The sequence below is a fragment of the Lichenostomus cassidix genome, chromosome 4, assembly GCF_008360975.1.
Source record: "Lichenostomus cassidix isolate B80296 chromosome 4, HeHo_3.0, whole genome shotgun sequence".
Classification (NCBI taxonomy): Eukaryota; Metazoa; Chordata; class Aves; order Passeriformes; family Meliphagidae; genus Lichenostomus; species Lichenostomus cassidix.
In genome coordinates this window covers 21,241,670-21,256,517 of record NC_139484.1, presented here as the reverse complement: position 1 = coordinate 21,256,517, position 14,848 = coordinate 21,241,670, and the positions used below count along the sequence as shown (strand labels likewise).

General features: G+C 38.3%; 1 protein-coding gene across 3 annotated transcripts in view; it reads right to left on the bottom strand.

Annotated features, from left to right (window-relative positions):
- Positions 1–14,848, bottom strand: part of ARHGAP10 (Rho GTPase activating protein 10) — a 137,425-nt gene that overhangs the window by 7,344 nt on the left and 115,233 nt on the right. For all 3 annotated transcript variants that reach the window (XM_085058217.1, XM_085058220.1, XM_085058218.1), the window contains 3 exons: positions 12,964–13,126; positions 2,706–2,837; positions 1,645–1,736 (listed from right to left, as the gene is read on the bottom strand). In XM_085058217.1, the coding sequence (XP_084914343.1) occupies positions 1,645–1,736; positions 2,706–2,837; positions 12,964–13,126 (387 nt within the window). The remainder of the gene's footprint in view (positions 1–1,644; positions 1,737–2,705; positions 2,838–12,963; positions 13,127–14,848) is intronic.

Here is a 14,848-nt window from a genome sequence, read left to right as displayed (position 1 = left end):
AGGAACTGTTTCTTGAAAGACTTTTTTTCCCCATGCCAACCCAACCCTTGCTGTTCTGCATCAGAAATGCCTCTCCTAGACATCAAATCTTTTCCACCATGCACTACATTTTCTCTCCTGTACACAGTTTTATGTCTGATGAAGATCCTTATCAGTCATGTTTTAAAAAACTTAAATTAAAATAGCTAGTGTTAAGGACTTTAAAAAGAGCAATCACTTAGCTAATTCATCTTTAAAAGGTTTCCCACCTAACTTGAATCAGACATGATTTGCCTGCGAGGCAACTCTAATAGGAAACATCAAGAATGAATTTCTATAGTGGGTGCTAATAGGGAAGAACCTAGTGGGACCCCAGAGCACTTTATGCTGAAAAAAAAAGCACAACTGCAGTCGGGACCAGGCTTGCTGTTGTTTAGGAGGAGACAGAGGATAGGAATATCCTATGCTCTATGCTCTAAAATAAGCATCACAAAGGGTGGGAAGGAGATGTCCATGCAATTTTGTTGTTGCTGTTATACACACTTAGAAAAAAAAGAAAATTGCTTAGAACAGAGTCATTGCTGCAGAATCTCCAGATTCTTTAAGGACCATTATGCTCAGAAGGTCCTTAGGGGTCTAATTCTCAAGTCACTTTGAATTCCCCAGTCTGCACTAAACTTGGATGAATATTTGGCCAAATTTAGGAGTCTTCTAGTTTTTAGTATGAATGTAGTTTTTTACCAAGTTATTGCAACAAACAGCAATCTTACCATGCTGCTGCTATGAACTAATTTCTACTTAGAATTATTTTTAAATTGCATTCAAGTAACAAGAATTGCTGCATTTGTCCAGGCCCTGTTGGGCCATTCCATACGATTTCTTTCTTAACTTAGGAATTTCCTTGTGATAAGAAGAAATTATAATGTTGCCTTCTGCATCTTCAGAATTTGTATTACAGTAGTCATTGCCCTAAGGTTTAAAAGCTAAACCCTTTCCTTTCAGTTTGAAGTCTCTGCATTTGCTGTAGGGTGGATCCACGGAAGCTCACTGAGAACACAGCCTTCAGCACAGGAATCACCTTTTGGATGTTGATATGAGGTGCTACATTTGGATCCAGAGAAATCATTAAACATAGACCTTCATTCTGCACCTCAGTGAATATTACTTTTTCTACATGCACATGCACACACTAATGCAAACCTTGATCTAAATCAGTAAAAACACTTTTTTCTCCATTGTTCACCTGATTTACCTGGCACTCTCTCTGCGTGAAAACCCTTAAACAGTTTTTTTTTTTTCTTTAAAGGAAAACCCATGTGTTATTTCACAACAACAGCTCACATTTTAAAAAATTCAGTTTCAGTTTCATAGGCCAAGGTGTTCTATTACTGAATAACCCTTTTTTGGTACTACAACACATTTAAATGATGCTGAAAAATTATACCAATTCAAAGTGTCTATTCACCCAAAATCAAAAGCATTGCCTAACAGTGCTAAGGATATGTTAAGTAGGTTCTTCATACCAGAAAATATCTCCATCACCAACTGTGTGCCATCAGCAATGTTGGCAGAAGAGCATTCAGGCTTGTATTTTTATCCAAAGCCATTTTAGCAGTTTTGTCAATTTGTTTTTCATTGCTTTATATTTACTCAAGCAGTACTTACCATCTTCAAATATTGCTCCTATCTGAAATGACAATTCAGAGCTGTGTTCTGCTTCACATGGATAAACTGCTCTTGCTTTTCGGTGGGCAACACTGAAAAATGAAATTATGAATTATAGCAACTTTTTACTATTATAAAGACACTCTCTCAACCATTCTCTCTCCATTCACATTTGGAGATGACTAAAACTTAAAGCACAATCTCACATGCATCATTACAGGCTTATAATTCATACACACAGCCAAAGCTGAAGCTTCACAGCTTACTGTTGGCATTTCTGAATATCATACTCCCAATTTTCTGCACACTTATTTTTATGACAAACTCGGCTTTCAACTACAGTTAAATTTTTTTTCAAGTGCCAGTCAGCAGTGAACTCAATAGTAGGCAAAGCATACTGTACTTCAAAAATTCAACCATAGTAAGAAATAGGATTTTGTTATCAAGTGTTGGGAAGAATTTGTGAACATACCAAACTACTTTAATTAGAAAATCAAATACTACAAAACTTGAAGGAAAAAGCTAAGATGGTGAAGGCCATCAAAGAAAAAACTCAAAATACTTCAAAACATGGAAAACAACATGGAAGGAAGCTGAAACAGGAAGGATGATGGAAGGAAAACAGGATGATGGAAGGAAAGCTGGACAAGAAAATGAAAGAAAAATGAAACCACAGAGAAAGGTAAAGACAGAGGAAAGTCTTTCAGAGGCAAGAAGGCTAGGATGAGAAATTTGACAGAGATGAGTATGGGAAAAGAAAGAACCTGTATTTTAAGACACCCAGAAAAACACTGCAGGAGAGAGACACTATGAACTGCCCACCCAAAACAAAGCCTGTATTAACCAACAAACCACTGACTCAGCCTGTGTGCCTTCTACCAAGGAAAGCGTTCAAAGAAAAAATAAAATGAAATAGGTAGCTATTTTATTCTGTCAAAATTGCTAAGGTTGCATTTCCTGTTTTGAGATAATCATTCACATAGCATGGGGGACTATTTTTATAAAGGCAGAGAAAAAGGAGGCAAATAAACAAACAGCAAAAATTGAAGTGCACACCGTACCTTTCCACTGCTCTGTCAGTCCCAGTGGCAGGGTTAGGGAAGAAGAAAGCGGGTGGAGCAGCATTTGTGGCAGCCTGGCTAGCAGATGGAATGTTCATCCACGAGACCATCGACGGGCGGCTCTGACCGGGACTGAGAGGAAATAAATACAAGGCAGAATGAACAATGTGATTAAGATTTCTTATTGTACCAAAATATTTTAATCTTTATAACTGGACAACCTCTTAGATCTTCAAAGCAAATCACATTGTGAGGCTAATTTTGCAGAAATGGCCATGGTATGATTTTGCATTTCCTCCTTAGAATTCTTTTCCCTACATCCTAAGCTAAGAAGAACTACCTGAGATGCATGACATAAGCAACAAAAAGGCAAAATTCCCCATTCCTTGTCTAATAAAGACAGACAAAGTGAAACTGCATAGAGCAGGCTATTATTTGAGCTGCCACTCTGCCTTTCCAAGTTTTGATGAACCTATTTAAAAATCTTCTCAGTGCTGTAGAGAGGCATGTACGGCAGGGAAGATTTCTAAAGAGGCTGCAGCTGTTACAACACTGGGATCACGACGCTGGCTCTGGACTGAGATCTTGTTCATGGAGCTGTGCAAACACTGCCTCAGTGGCTGCCCTCACCGACACGCTGCTCAAATACGTAGGAAGTTAATGGCTGAACACAAAGTTGCCACAAGAGGAGAAGAAATAGCAGGCAAAATTTAAAACTCTTTTTAGCAAACATATAAAGTTGTCCCCAACATAAAGGCCATTCCTAATTTCACACCTTAAAGAACTAAAGCATTCCAGCACTGGAATGTTTTCTTTCATTGCATGGACAAAAGAAAAAGTAGTCCAAACACTGACTGTCAGCACGTCTTTGGAATAAAGAGCTGGACTTCAAGCAGCTTCTAAGCAGAAATGGAATTAAAATCATTTGCACACAGCAATTGTCACTCAGAAGTACAGACTTCCCAATACAGCATTTATGACTTCGTCCTACTCCAAGATTAACCTCTTAGCATAAATCTGCAAAGTACCACCAAAATCTAAGAATCCAGTCAAGAAGGTTTTTGTGGCTGTCTAAATGCACACCTAATCAAGATGGATTGACCACAAACAAAAAGAGGGATCAATGATCACCCCAATTATAACTATAAATGAATAAAAGAAAGTAGGAAAACTTAGAGAGCTGGATTTAGTCTTATTGTACACTGGGATATTTAATTTCTAGAAGAAATTAGTCCTATTTGTTGGTTTGCATAACGTGATTTACAATCAAATTCAACTTTTACAAACTGGTTCTCTTAGCCATTACATAGTCATTCTAGCAATTACATAGTTAAGCAGACATTTATTTTGATTATTAATTTTAAATTTAGTACATTATAAAAGGGTGAATGTCATATTCCTTTTTACAAGACAATGGCTTATCCTTTGGAAATGTGTCAGATGGTATTTGAATAAAAATTGGAATTCACAGTTTAATAAATAGCATTCTACAGTTAATTCCACTAGTAAAAATGAAACTTAAGTGAGCTGGAATAATAACCCGAAGGGTTTATCAAAACATGCTCTGCTCTTCAAAATTATCACATTTAGCAAATAAGGGAAGGAATCATATGTATTAAACTGAGTGATGAGCTGGATTATGCTGACTAGAAACATATTTCATGCTTAACTTTGGGAAGAGGATATCCAGTCATCTTTTCTGCATGTGAATCTTCCACTGCACAATTTTTTACATCTTCCAATAATGACATACATTTAGCAAGATCAACTGCATGATTTTGGGGTTTACTTTAATTTTTCTTCTTCCTACCATTTTTACCTAATAATTGAAAAAGTTTCCTCAAATGAAACAAAAACTTTCGGCTAAAAGTGACCTCATTCAGAGACAAACCAAAAAAATTTAAAACCAGCATTTGGATCATTTTCTCTAAATACTGAGGATAAAACAATTCTCAATGGTACTTTAGAGTTTATAAAGTTTGCCAGAAAGTAACTGATTTCATCATTCCCCACACATAACGTCAACACGCAGAATTAACTTTAACTCAGCAGGTGAACACAAGATAAAAGTTTTTCAAAAGTGAATTTTCAAAAAGTATCCTACCTGCACAGATAAAACTCTTCTACTTAAAACAACCCTGAGAAAAATTACCTTCCTCATACTCCTATTTCTTAAATTCAAATCAATCTCATGGCAGGGGGGTTGGAATGAGATGATCTTTAAGGTCCCTTCCAACCTAAGCCATTCTAGGATTCTGTGATTAAGACTGGTGTTAGGCTCATTTTTCAAACCTGTAAAACTACTGAAAATAGAAAAACAACACTCAAAGTATATTGCCACAGGAGTATTAAAATGTCTCTCATGCAAACTATTCACAATTCAAGAGTGTTCTACCAAGTGGCCTTTTCTAGTGCATACCTCGGATGTGTGGTTTGATTTTCAACAAGTGAATATGAAACCTTGCATTTATTAAATATTTCATTGATAGATGCATCATATTAATCTCTGCAATTTACTCAATCAGCTCTAGAGCAACACACACCACCTGCACCTCAGACACAGAATTAATGACTTCAAAGCAATACTCAGAACAGAGAGGACACAAAAGGAACCCTCTGACCCAGGGAAGTATTGGTCATTCATAAGAATACTTGGAATAAATACCAGATGGTTTCTTGCTGAGACTTGGAAAGAAAAGAAAGAGGGGGAAAAATAAAAGAGAAAAGGTGTGCACATAAAATAACAGAAGATGAAATAAAATGTTCAGCTCTGTGCCATGGCATGTTAATTTCTCATGTTACAGAGACTCAACAAGAAGTGCAACCTATCAACCACAAGACTACACTGTCCTTTACCAGACAGGATTATATAAAAGCATATTAAAATTGGCAGGTTTTCTACAAATTCTGAGCCACTTCAACAGTTCTAGTGGAAAAACACTCCAGAAGTGCAGGTATGTGGAGTGCTGGGCTGCTCCCTCCCCCAGTTTTTTGATGAATTCCCTTAATACTTTTCAGCTGTAGGGAAAGCATTGCAGCAGAATTTGCCTGTCACTTTAGGCTCCTGGTTACCCAGCAAGAGATCATGCTCTAGGATTCAGCAGGAGACAAAAAACACCAACACATTTTTCAACAGCAATAGTTCCACCATGATAAGAAGGAAAAAAAAAAAAAAAAGTTGATAGCTTTAACTATTAAGTACATTCTAGAATTTATGGGCTTGGTTGTGAAGTTGCTGGGGTTTTTTTTTATTTATTATACTTGGTTACCTCAGGAACCACTTAATTCTTGTTATTGAAACAGAAGGTTTTACTCAATAAGAAAAATCATTTCCAATGTTTTGGTGTGTGAGCAACAAAAGGTTAGATTTTATTGTTTTTTCCTTGAAAAGGTTCTTGTCATAGCAAGGCTGCCTTGCTATAAAGCTTTGCCCACCTTGTTTATCAAGATGATGATATATTAGAAAGTATTGCACATGTTATCACATAGCATCTCAACTTTAAGAAGGTATGTTGAAGAAATCCTTTCTTCTAAGGCTAAAATGAAGGCAATGCATTTCCTGTGGGTAGGGAAAAAACCAAACAGCCTGACATAACCATCTCTCTGAGGAAAAAATACTATTGTCTAGCATAGTGAACGCTGGGAAAAGGGAGGTGGGGGAATGGCTTTACTGAAAATAAGCTAGAGATTGTGGTTGTCTGATATTCAGAAAGAAACTTCTGAAAACAAGATTTTATTGGATGTTTATCTGGCTGGTTCCTAAGGTAACACAGCTAAAGAGCAGCCTCTTATCTTGAGAGCAAGGAAGAGAGTCTGTGAAAAGAATCTACACTGCAACTCTTGAGAAAAAAAGGGTTGTTTCATAGACAAGTTTGGCAGCTCCACGGCTGTCGTATCACAGTGTCTGGCTGACAAACTCAACGAAAGCGCTCTTGAAAGGTTTCATTGCAAGATGACAGTGTGTATCAAAAGGTGTTGGCTATTTCTGATTCCACATGCAATCCAGTACTGACCACTACCACACCTTCCTGCACATTAAAAACCCCTGTGCCTTGGTGAGTGGAGAGCAGAAAAATACATGGGCAAAATTCTAGAAATTGTCATAGCTGCAGCAAAGCTGGAGACAAACAGAAGGCCAGAATTTCCCCATCTGTGTTCCCCCTGAAAAGAAACTCCATCCTCAAAATTTAAAGTATGTGACATGCACGCAGCATTCCTGAACCCTCATTTATACAGAGCACATCAGTCAGCACTGAAATAGAGGTTTTGTCAACTTGGATTGTGAAGTCTCAGTGAAGCAGCTAACACATTAGTGAAATGATCTTTCACGCCAGTCTGGTAAATCCAAAACTAATGTCTACAGCAGCTGTCCCAAGTTAAAGCATTTTTAAATGATAATTCAGACAAAGCAAAAGTGAAGTACTTCTATAAGGTTATAGCTCACTGCTGTTCCTTTCATAAAAAAAAAAAAAATTAAAAAATGAGGGGGCTGTGTTCCCTGGAAGCATGCAAAGAAAATAAAAGGAAAAAGAAAAAGGGGGAAAAAAAAAGAGAAGGGAAAAAAAAGAAATTTTGGCTGATCCCAGTGGTTGCATCCACACCTCCCCCTGCCCTGAGCACAACACATTTTACCCTGTGCTCACACAGCAGTGCTGCTGTCAAGCTCACTGGAAGCCAAGGAGATGGCAAGGTCTGTTTTGTATGAGCCACATGACTAAGTTACATTATGCCTGTGTCAAAGAAGCTGCAAAATGAGGGCTATTTCTCTGCTTGCATAACAAAAGGGTACAAAAAGAAGTGCCTGCTCCACTAAACCTGCTCCCAAAGTGCTGAGTCACTGGAGAGGTGGCAGCTGAAACAAAAACAAACTGCAGAATAAGCACAATGACCCAACAGCTGCTAGAGCACCTTACTTTAATAAAATAGGATGATGACATTAGATATTATAAAAAGTTTTCTAGATAGGGAAACCGAAGTCACTCATCATTTATGTAGAGCTGCAAATTCACACCACTGCCAGAAAGTTCAAAAAGGAACTATTACCATTTTAAGGAGACTAGACATGCAGTCTACTGATGTGGATATAACAAGGCTGATGGGAATTCATTCAGCAGTCAAACAAAATTAATAACTATCTTCAAGACCTCTGATTTGTGCAGAACACCACTGTCTCTGCCCGCCCTTGCCATCTGATGGCTCTTTTAACATCAGTTTGCTCACCAGCAATTTCAACAGCTTGAGATTTCATGAAGAATGAGTAACTTCTTCCCAGCCTGGTCACAAAAACCCTGGATGCTGCATAGCACAGATCTTGTCACCATTTTGGAAGCCTCTATGGATATTAAAACCCCAAAAACTATGCCCACAGTGTAGCACTTGAGTGCCATTGAGCTTAGTAACAGAACATTTTACTGTCAGGAGAACCAATTAGGAAAAATTCATAAAAAATGAAAAAAGGACTGAATTATTTCACCTGCTATTAGTCCCTTGCATGTTCCTGAAAATCCATTTACATTGGTGCTTCCACTTCTTCTCTGGGCTTCGAGCACCTTTGGTATTTGGACTGTCAGGACTGTACCTTGCATGCTCCTACAGAACCTCCCAAGGTGGGATTCAGTTTGGAAACTATGAATCTTACTGTTCTTAGCCCAGAAATGCAATTACTTTAACAAGCCCTGCACTCACCCACACACACACACACTAATGAAAACGTTTGAGGGAAAAGAATGCTTTCCATCCCCTCCAACTGCAAAATCCCAAAGGCTTAGAGAGGGAAAGAAGAACAGGCAAGGTAAACAGACATTCAGACAGCATCTATCTTGAGGAAGGCTGCTCCATATCCTGCGTCATAATTCCATCCAGAACAGCCATCAGAAGTCACCATGTTCCAGTTCCCTGGGAAACCCAGAGACCCTGCAGTCTCAGATCCCAAAAATGAACTCTCCAGCTGAGGAACAAGCCATTACTTGTCATGATTTGAATGAAGAAGTGATCATGCAGTAAGTGCAGGGGACTTCCAAAACAAAGGGAAGACTGACCCAATTCTGAAAACCCAGCACTGTGAGGGGTAAGTCTGTAAGGTGTGTAGATAAGCCCTGGCACAGGGCATTGTACTGTAAGCACAAAGAAATCTCGTGACAACAAGGGGCCAGTTAAAGCAACAAATCTTTCCTTATCAGAAAGAGGTCCTCAGAAAGATTAATTACAACACATAGCAAGTCCAGAGAATACCAAGTGTTCAGCTTTTTTTGGTTCATTCGGAGGTCAAGTGAAAGCAGACATAAGGCAGCCCACAGGATTTTAGGACATGACTTGTAATCCACCTTTCAACAAATCAGTCATTGCCAATAAGGGAAACATGCACTAATCCATCAAAGGTGAGCTGCCATTACAGCCAGAACTCTGGGAAAGGCTGAACAGGACAGACCTCACATCAATAAACAGTTCTGTAAGTAAATTCTATAGTCAACCCACGGTTTCCCTCGCTCTTTTTAAATTTAATTACATCACTCCATGTCTGATACTGCACCTTTGGCAATACCACCTCCTTCACTGTAAGAGGACTTCAAATTACACTTTGTCTTTACTTGCTTAGATATATTTTTTGAATACCAAAGTGTACACCTAGTTATGCTATCACTGTTACCTTTTGCATGTGCAAAGCCATAGTGCAATAGGGTGAAAGTCAAACCTTGTATCACTGACTTTCAACTGCAGGTAAAAAGGAAGATTGACTACTTCTCCACAGTTCAAATGCAGTTTAAGAGCTACCCATAACCCCTTCTAATTGATATCTCCAAACCCAAGACCATCACTATTATCAAAACAGTTTGGGGACTACCTTAGAAAGGCTATCCAGCCTCTTCGTATCTGAAATCCTGAAGTCCTCTTAGGAAACTGCACATTTTGAACTATTAAAATTTTGAGTTTCATACACCACAGGAATAAAAATTGAGTGATTAAGGAGCATATTTTTCAGTGCTAATCAAGAATGCATTGAAAGTAATGCCAGGGTCACATCCTCCAGCAAAAGGCTGTCAAGCCTCTTGAAGAAAAGATGTGGCAGATTTATTTACTTTCAGAGCAAATGCAGTAGAAAAACTAAACACTGTGTGGTTAACATTAAACTGAGATTGCCATTGCTGCTCTACCTTAAAGGCAAAAAATGTCCATACCAGGGGAGAGCAGTACTTTACCCAGCTCACAACTATAATTATGACTTTATGTTTGAGATCAGCTTGTGCTAAGCATCCTTGGATAGAAGGTATTTTCAAACAGTACATGTTTATGACAGTGCTCCATCAAGTAGAAGTGGTAATTTGCCCATCCTAGGCTATTTGGAGTTTGAATCCTGTGTCTACAAAACTACTCTGTAACTTCATGATTGACAGGGGAAAAAAAAACCTATGTTCTACCATAGAGTGTATGTAAAAATAAAACATTTATTTTTAGTATTTGGCTTTAGATGGAAGTGTGAAGTTAAAAATAATTTCAGGAAAAAGGTTAACAAAAGTTTATGGTGCATGATAGTCTTAAAGCAGCAAACTCAGATCTCCACTGAGAACCACCCCTGCCAAGCATCACCCAAGTCTCTATTCACCCCTACAGCAGCACATGACAACACAGGACATATGTCTGATCCACACAGATCTTTCAGGGAAAATCTAGCATCAGGCAGACACACACTTAGAGACATGAAAACCAACAGCTTAACGGGGCTTCAAAATGGCACATATGTGAAACATCACCTTCGAGTTACACCGTATGCACAGCACATCTTTAAATGCTGACATGACAATTGAGCAGTCAGGGCTTTGTGAGATATCTCAGATTGGTGGCAAAGCCCTTGCTCTCTTAGCTTCTTTCACCTCTCTGGCCATGAAGTCCCCTCCTGGTGCCGATCAGGAGGTGAGGGTGTATTTGCCTCCATTTGGTGCTTACCTCACCATGCTGGAAGCTGTAGCTCCTGTTGTTTTTGAAGGTGGGACAGGGAAAGGGCATGCATCACAAAAATCTCTGCCAGGAAACATCATGGTGACAACAGCTATCATTCTGGAAAAAATAAGCTTCTTCCTTCTTGAAAACAAATACCTCAAAAAGTGTTCTTGCTATCCATCACGTACTCTTGCTTAAAGCAAACTACTGGTATAAACCAGCTCTTGGAATATCTGACACATCTTGACCCACAAAGCAACACCCCTCCCCTGGGAAACACTGCAAGCAACTCTTCTGCCACAAAGAAGTCACCATCACCTTGTTGACTGCATAACTCCAGAGTGATCGATCTCTTACAAGTAACACCCATGTGTTATAAACATCAGCAGAAACTTGAGAAACCAGATCCTCTTGTATAATTCCATCTCCCCTAGACTCGGTATGCCATTTGCTGTAGCTCAGTGAACACCTGCAATACTATTTGAGAGAAGATACTGAGGCTTTAAGAATTGATTTTGTCCCAATTTGCCTCAAAATACAAAACATTTCAAAATCCTGCACAAACAGAAAGGATTTTTCATCACCAAAGTCTAAGGATTAGTCCAATTTATGAGAATAGTCTACAACCAACAGCTAGTGCTACATGTCCTGGAGCTGTGAGAGCTACCAGAGCTACATTCTGCCATTACTGCAACTGGGGCTGCTCTGGTTTTTGGTTTGGGTTTGATTTGTTAAGGCAGGGCCCTCTGAGTCATCTGAACTAGAAGGGGAAGAGAAGCTGATTTCGGGTAAGAAAGCAGAGGAAAGAAAGAATGTAACATTTACAGACTACTCTCTGTCCAGGCTTGTTACTGAGGTAGCTCTTAAGCAAACTTCACAGACAGGCGAGTGGGAGAAAGAAACTACTTTTGACAAATAATCTAAATGCACATACCATGTACATTTTTTTTCCCCTCCAAAGAGAACTCTAAGTACTGTTTCCAACTGAGAAGAAAAGCTCAAGCCATCAAGTCAGGTTTCTAAAACACCAATACAGCGTAATTTTTTATGAAAATTAACAAATGCAAAAAAAATTCAGTGTTCCTTCAAACACCTCAAGTCCCCAAACTCTCTGGATAAAACCAACACCCCTCTATTTATTCTCTGAAGTGATATTATCAATGTTCTGCTAACCCTGTGTTCCTTAATTAGCTTTCACTGACAGTACAGTTTTATACCAGCTAGAGCACGTTTTGCACACATGCACCACCTCTCTTTAAAATAAAACAATTGCTAATTCTACCCACTTCTAGAGCATAAAGGAACAGTAACTTCAGACCTCTGCTGAAGAAATAACATTTACATAAAATACCTATAAATCTGGAATTCTTTCAATATATATGAGAGAAAAATATTGCTCTAGTTAATAAGCACTCAAGTCAGCAGTTAATTATTTGTGTGTGCATTTAGAAACATATATTCTGTGACTATCTACATATTCTCATGTGTCACATCCACACATATATTTTACATTTGTTTCATCACCAGAGCAGGCTACTCAGAATGCCATTATGGAAAATATATGTAAGAGATCTTTTCTCCAGACCTGCTCCTTCCACTCTTCTTGGCACTAAAGGCTGGAAAACTTTGTCTTGATAGTGGTTAAAGTCTGAATGAATAGCAAACCAGAGAATTCAATTCAAGTTCAACTCTGATTTAAAAATTAGTTACAGTCAGCTTTTTGTGTATCAAACCTGAATACGTATTAGAGAGACAGGACTAACATTTCAATATCAATTTTTTTTGCTAAATTGAAGTCATGCTCAAACACTGAACAGTTACAAAAATCTACTGAAAGTGACAGACTGCACTTTGATTGGAAAGCAGGCATTGAGTTTGTTAAGGAGAGATTAACAATTGTAATATTCCTAGACAACAGCATCTGAGCATACACTATTGCAGTGTGTTTATCCAAACCCAACATTTGGCCCAAAATCTTGATAGAACGGCATCTAAGTGTAACTTAACACTTTCTTGAAATAAAACTAAGGTGACACATATAGAGAATAACTTGTATATTAACAGCTTAAATTTTAAAAAAATTAAAAGAATCCATTTAAAATTTTATAACAGGTTACAGAAAAATGAACAAAGTTTCAATAGAACAAGAACATTTCTTTCCAACAAGCATTCAAGTAGGCTCTAAGCTCCACCAAAACATACAAACACATCTTCTTGTAAGAAAAGAAAACAAACACAACTATATGCAATTTCTAAAAATCACTCCTCACCAAACTGAAAAGGGAAATGTGTTTCACAATCATACTAGTTGAAAATTCCTTACAGATTTGTTGTCCATCCTGCAAGATCTCCACTGTCCATGATAAGGTGGTTTCCATCCAAGAGCCCAGGGGGGCTGCTGGAGAAGGCAGGTGTTGGAGACTGGGAAGAAAGAGAATCCATGCTCCCAGTTGGGGTGTCCTCTCTGGGAGAGCTGTGACTGTCAGCTAGAAAAGAGAGCACAAGTCAGAAGGATGCTCAAGGAATCTTCTCATAAAGCCAAAGAATCTGCCTTGGAGATTATGTCCTGAAATAAATATGAGAAGAAACCTTACTGTCCCATCTCCATCTGGTATTTTGGAGGACAAGCAATGTCCCAGTATGTCCCCAAAAAGTAACACTGCACAATTTCCCCCACTGTTCTCGCCAGGCTTTCTTCACATACAACATATTCCCAGTCCCCTTTTCAGCATGTGTTTTATGTGAATAAAATGCTAGATTTTGGGGAGGTATTTTAAGAAAAGGCATCACTTCAGATAAGAAAATAGTTTAAGCTACGCACATTTGCACATCTCCCTAAAAACACAATCTCTAAAGATAATTTAACACACATTTGAGGAAATGATTGCTCTCAAGTACAATAAGCACAGTCTTCCCAAACATGAAACAATGACATTTAGAAAGGTCAGAATAAGCAAGAGATCTCTAACAAACACACAATACCCAAGAATGTTACTTTTATTACTCCTTTTTAATGGTATTGCTTTCAAGAGAGCTCATTGTATTCTGATCTACTATTTGTTTTTGTAGGCTACACAGAGTATCACTCGAGAGGCACCATATTCAGATATGATTGATTAAGGAAACATTAAAGAAACACCATTCCTATCCCAAGGACAGTAAGATAAAGTTACCAATGTGTCACAGCAGTCACTGCAAACCGTGCTGACACATCAAGCCAAACAGCACGTTCTTCACTGAAAAGCTAACCTTCACCCACATAGCTTTTCCTTTTCAATCACTATTTTTTAAACATCAGCTGTAAATTTCATAAATTCTAAAAGAAGTGCATGAAATGAGGATGTGTGCAAACATTAAAGTATCCAGCACAGCTAAGCCAGCAATCTCAAATGGGGCCTGTAGCTGTTTTCAATATATTAATATTTAACAACAATAAGGATCAATTCCAGCCACCCTTGACAAGGCTCCCTGCATCCTTTCCTTCATCCATCCATCCTACTCCCAGAAGCACTCATGAACAGAACCCACAGGCCTGCCAAATAACACCACAACCAAAGTCTAGAATGGATTAGATACTGCTGTCCCCACAGTCCTTGTAAGAGAATTCTGCTCTTTTGGGGTCAAAAGTTTTTGGGGAACAAAATGAACAACTAATTCCCAACACAGCATCAAAATAATTTAATCAAAAGCTGTTAAAATGTCATGCTTGCTTGACAAGCTATATCTCCTATATACAGTAATATACAAGATGAAGTCCTGTACAATATTACTTTCTAATTCTAAATGAATTATCATCTGCTCAGGGAACAACTGAGCTCAATTCTACTCCATCAAACTAAAAAGTACTGTTGCAATGATTTCTTTCAATTATTGTTTTTTTCTTATTAACTAAAAGTGCAATACCACAACAAAAAAAAGTGAACAATGAAAAGCCACTCTCGCTGGATAAAATCCTTCTCACAACATTATTACAGCCTCAGCCAGCTCAATTCCTTCTGCTGCAAAAGCTTAAAGTTAGCAAAGCCCTTGCCATCTCATCCTCACCCCCTCCCAGCAGCTCTCAGAGAACAACTTCCCTAGAGAGTAAAATGACATACAACTAAAAACAGTGAAATGATAAAAGTGATCATCTGGAAATTTCTCCCCAAGCAGCTGCTAATTTAAGGATCTAAATTAGCCTGTAGTACCAAAGTGTGATAAGCTCTGAG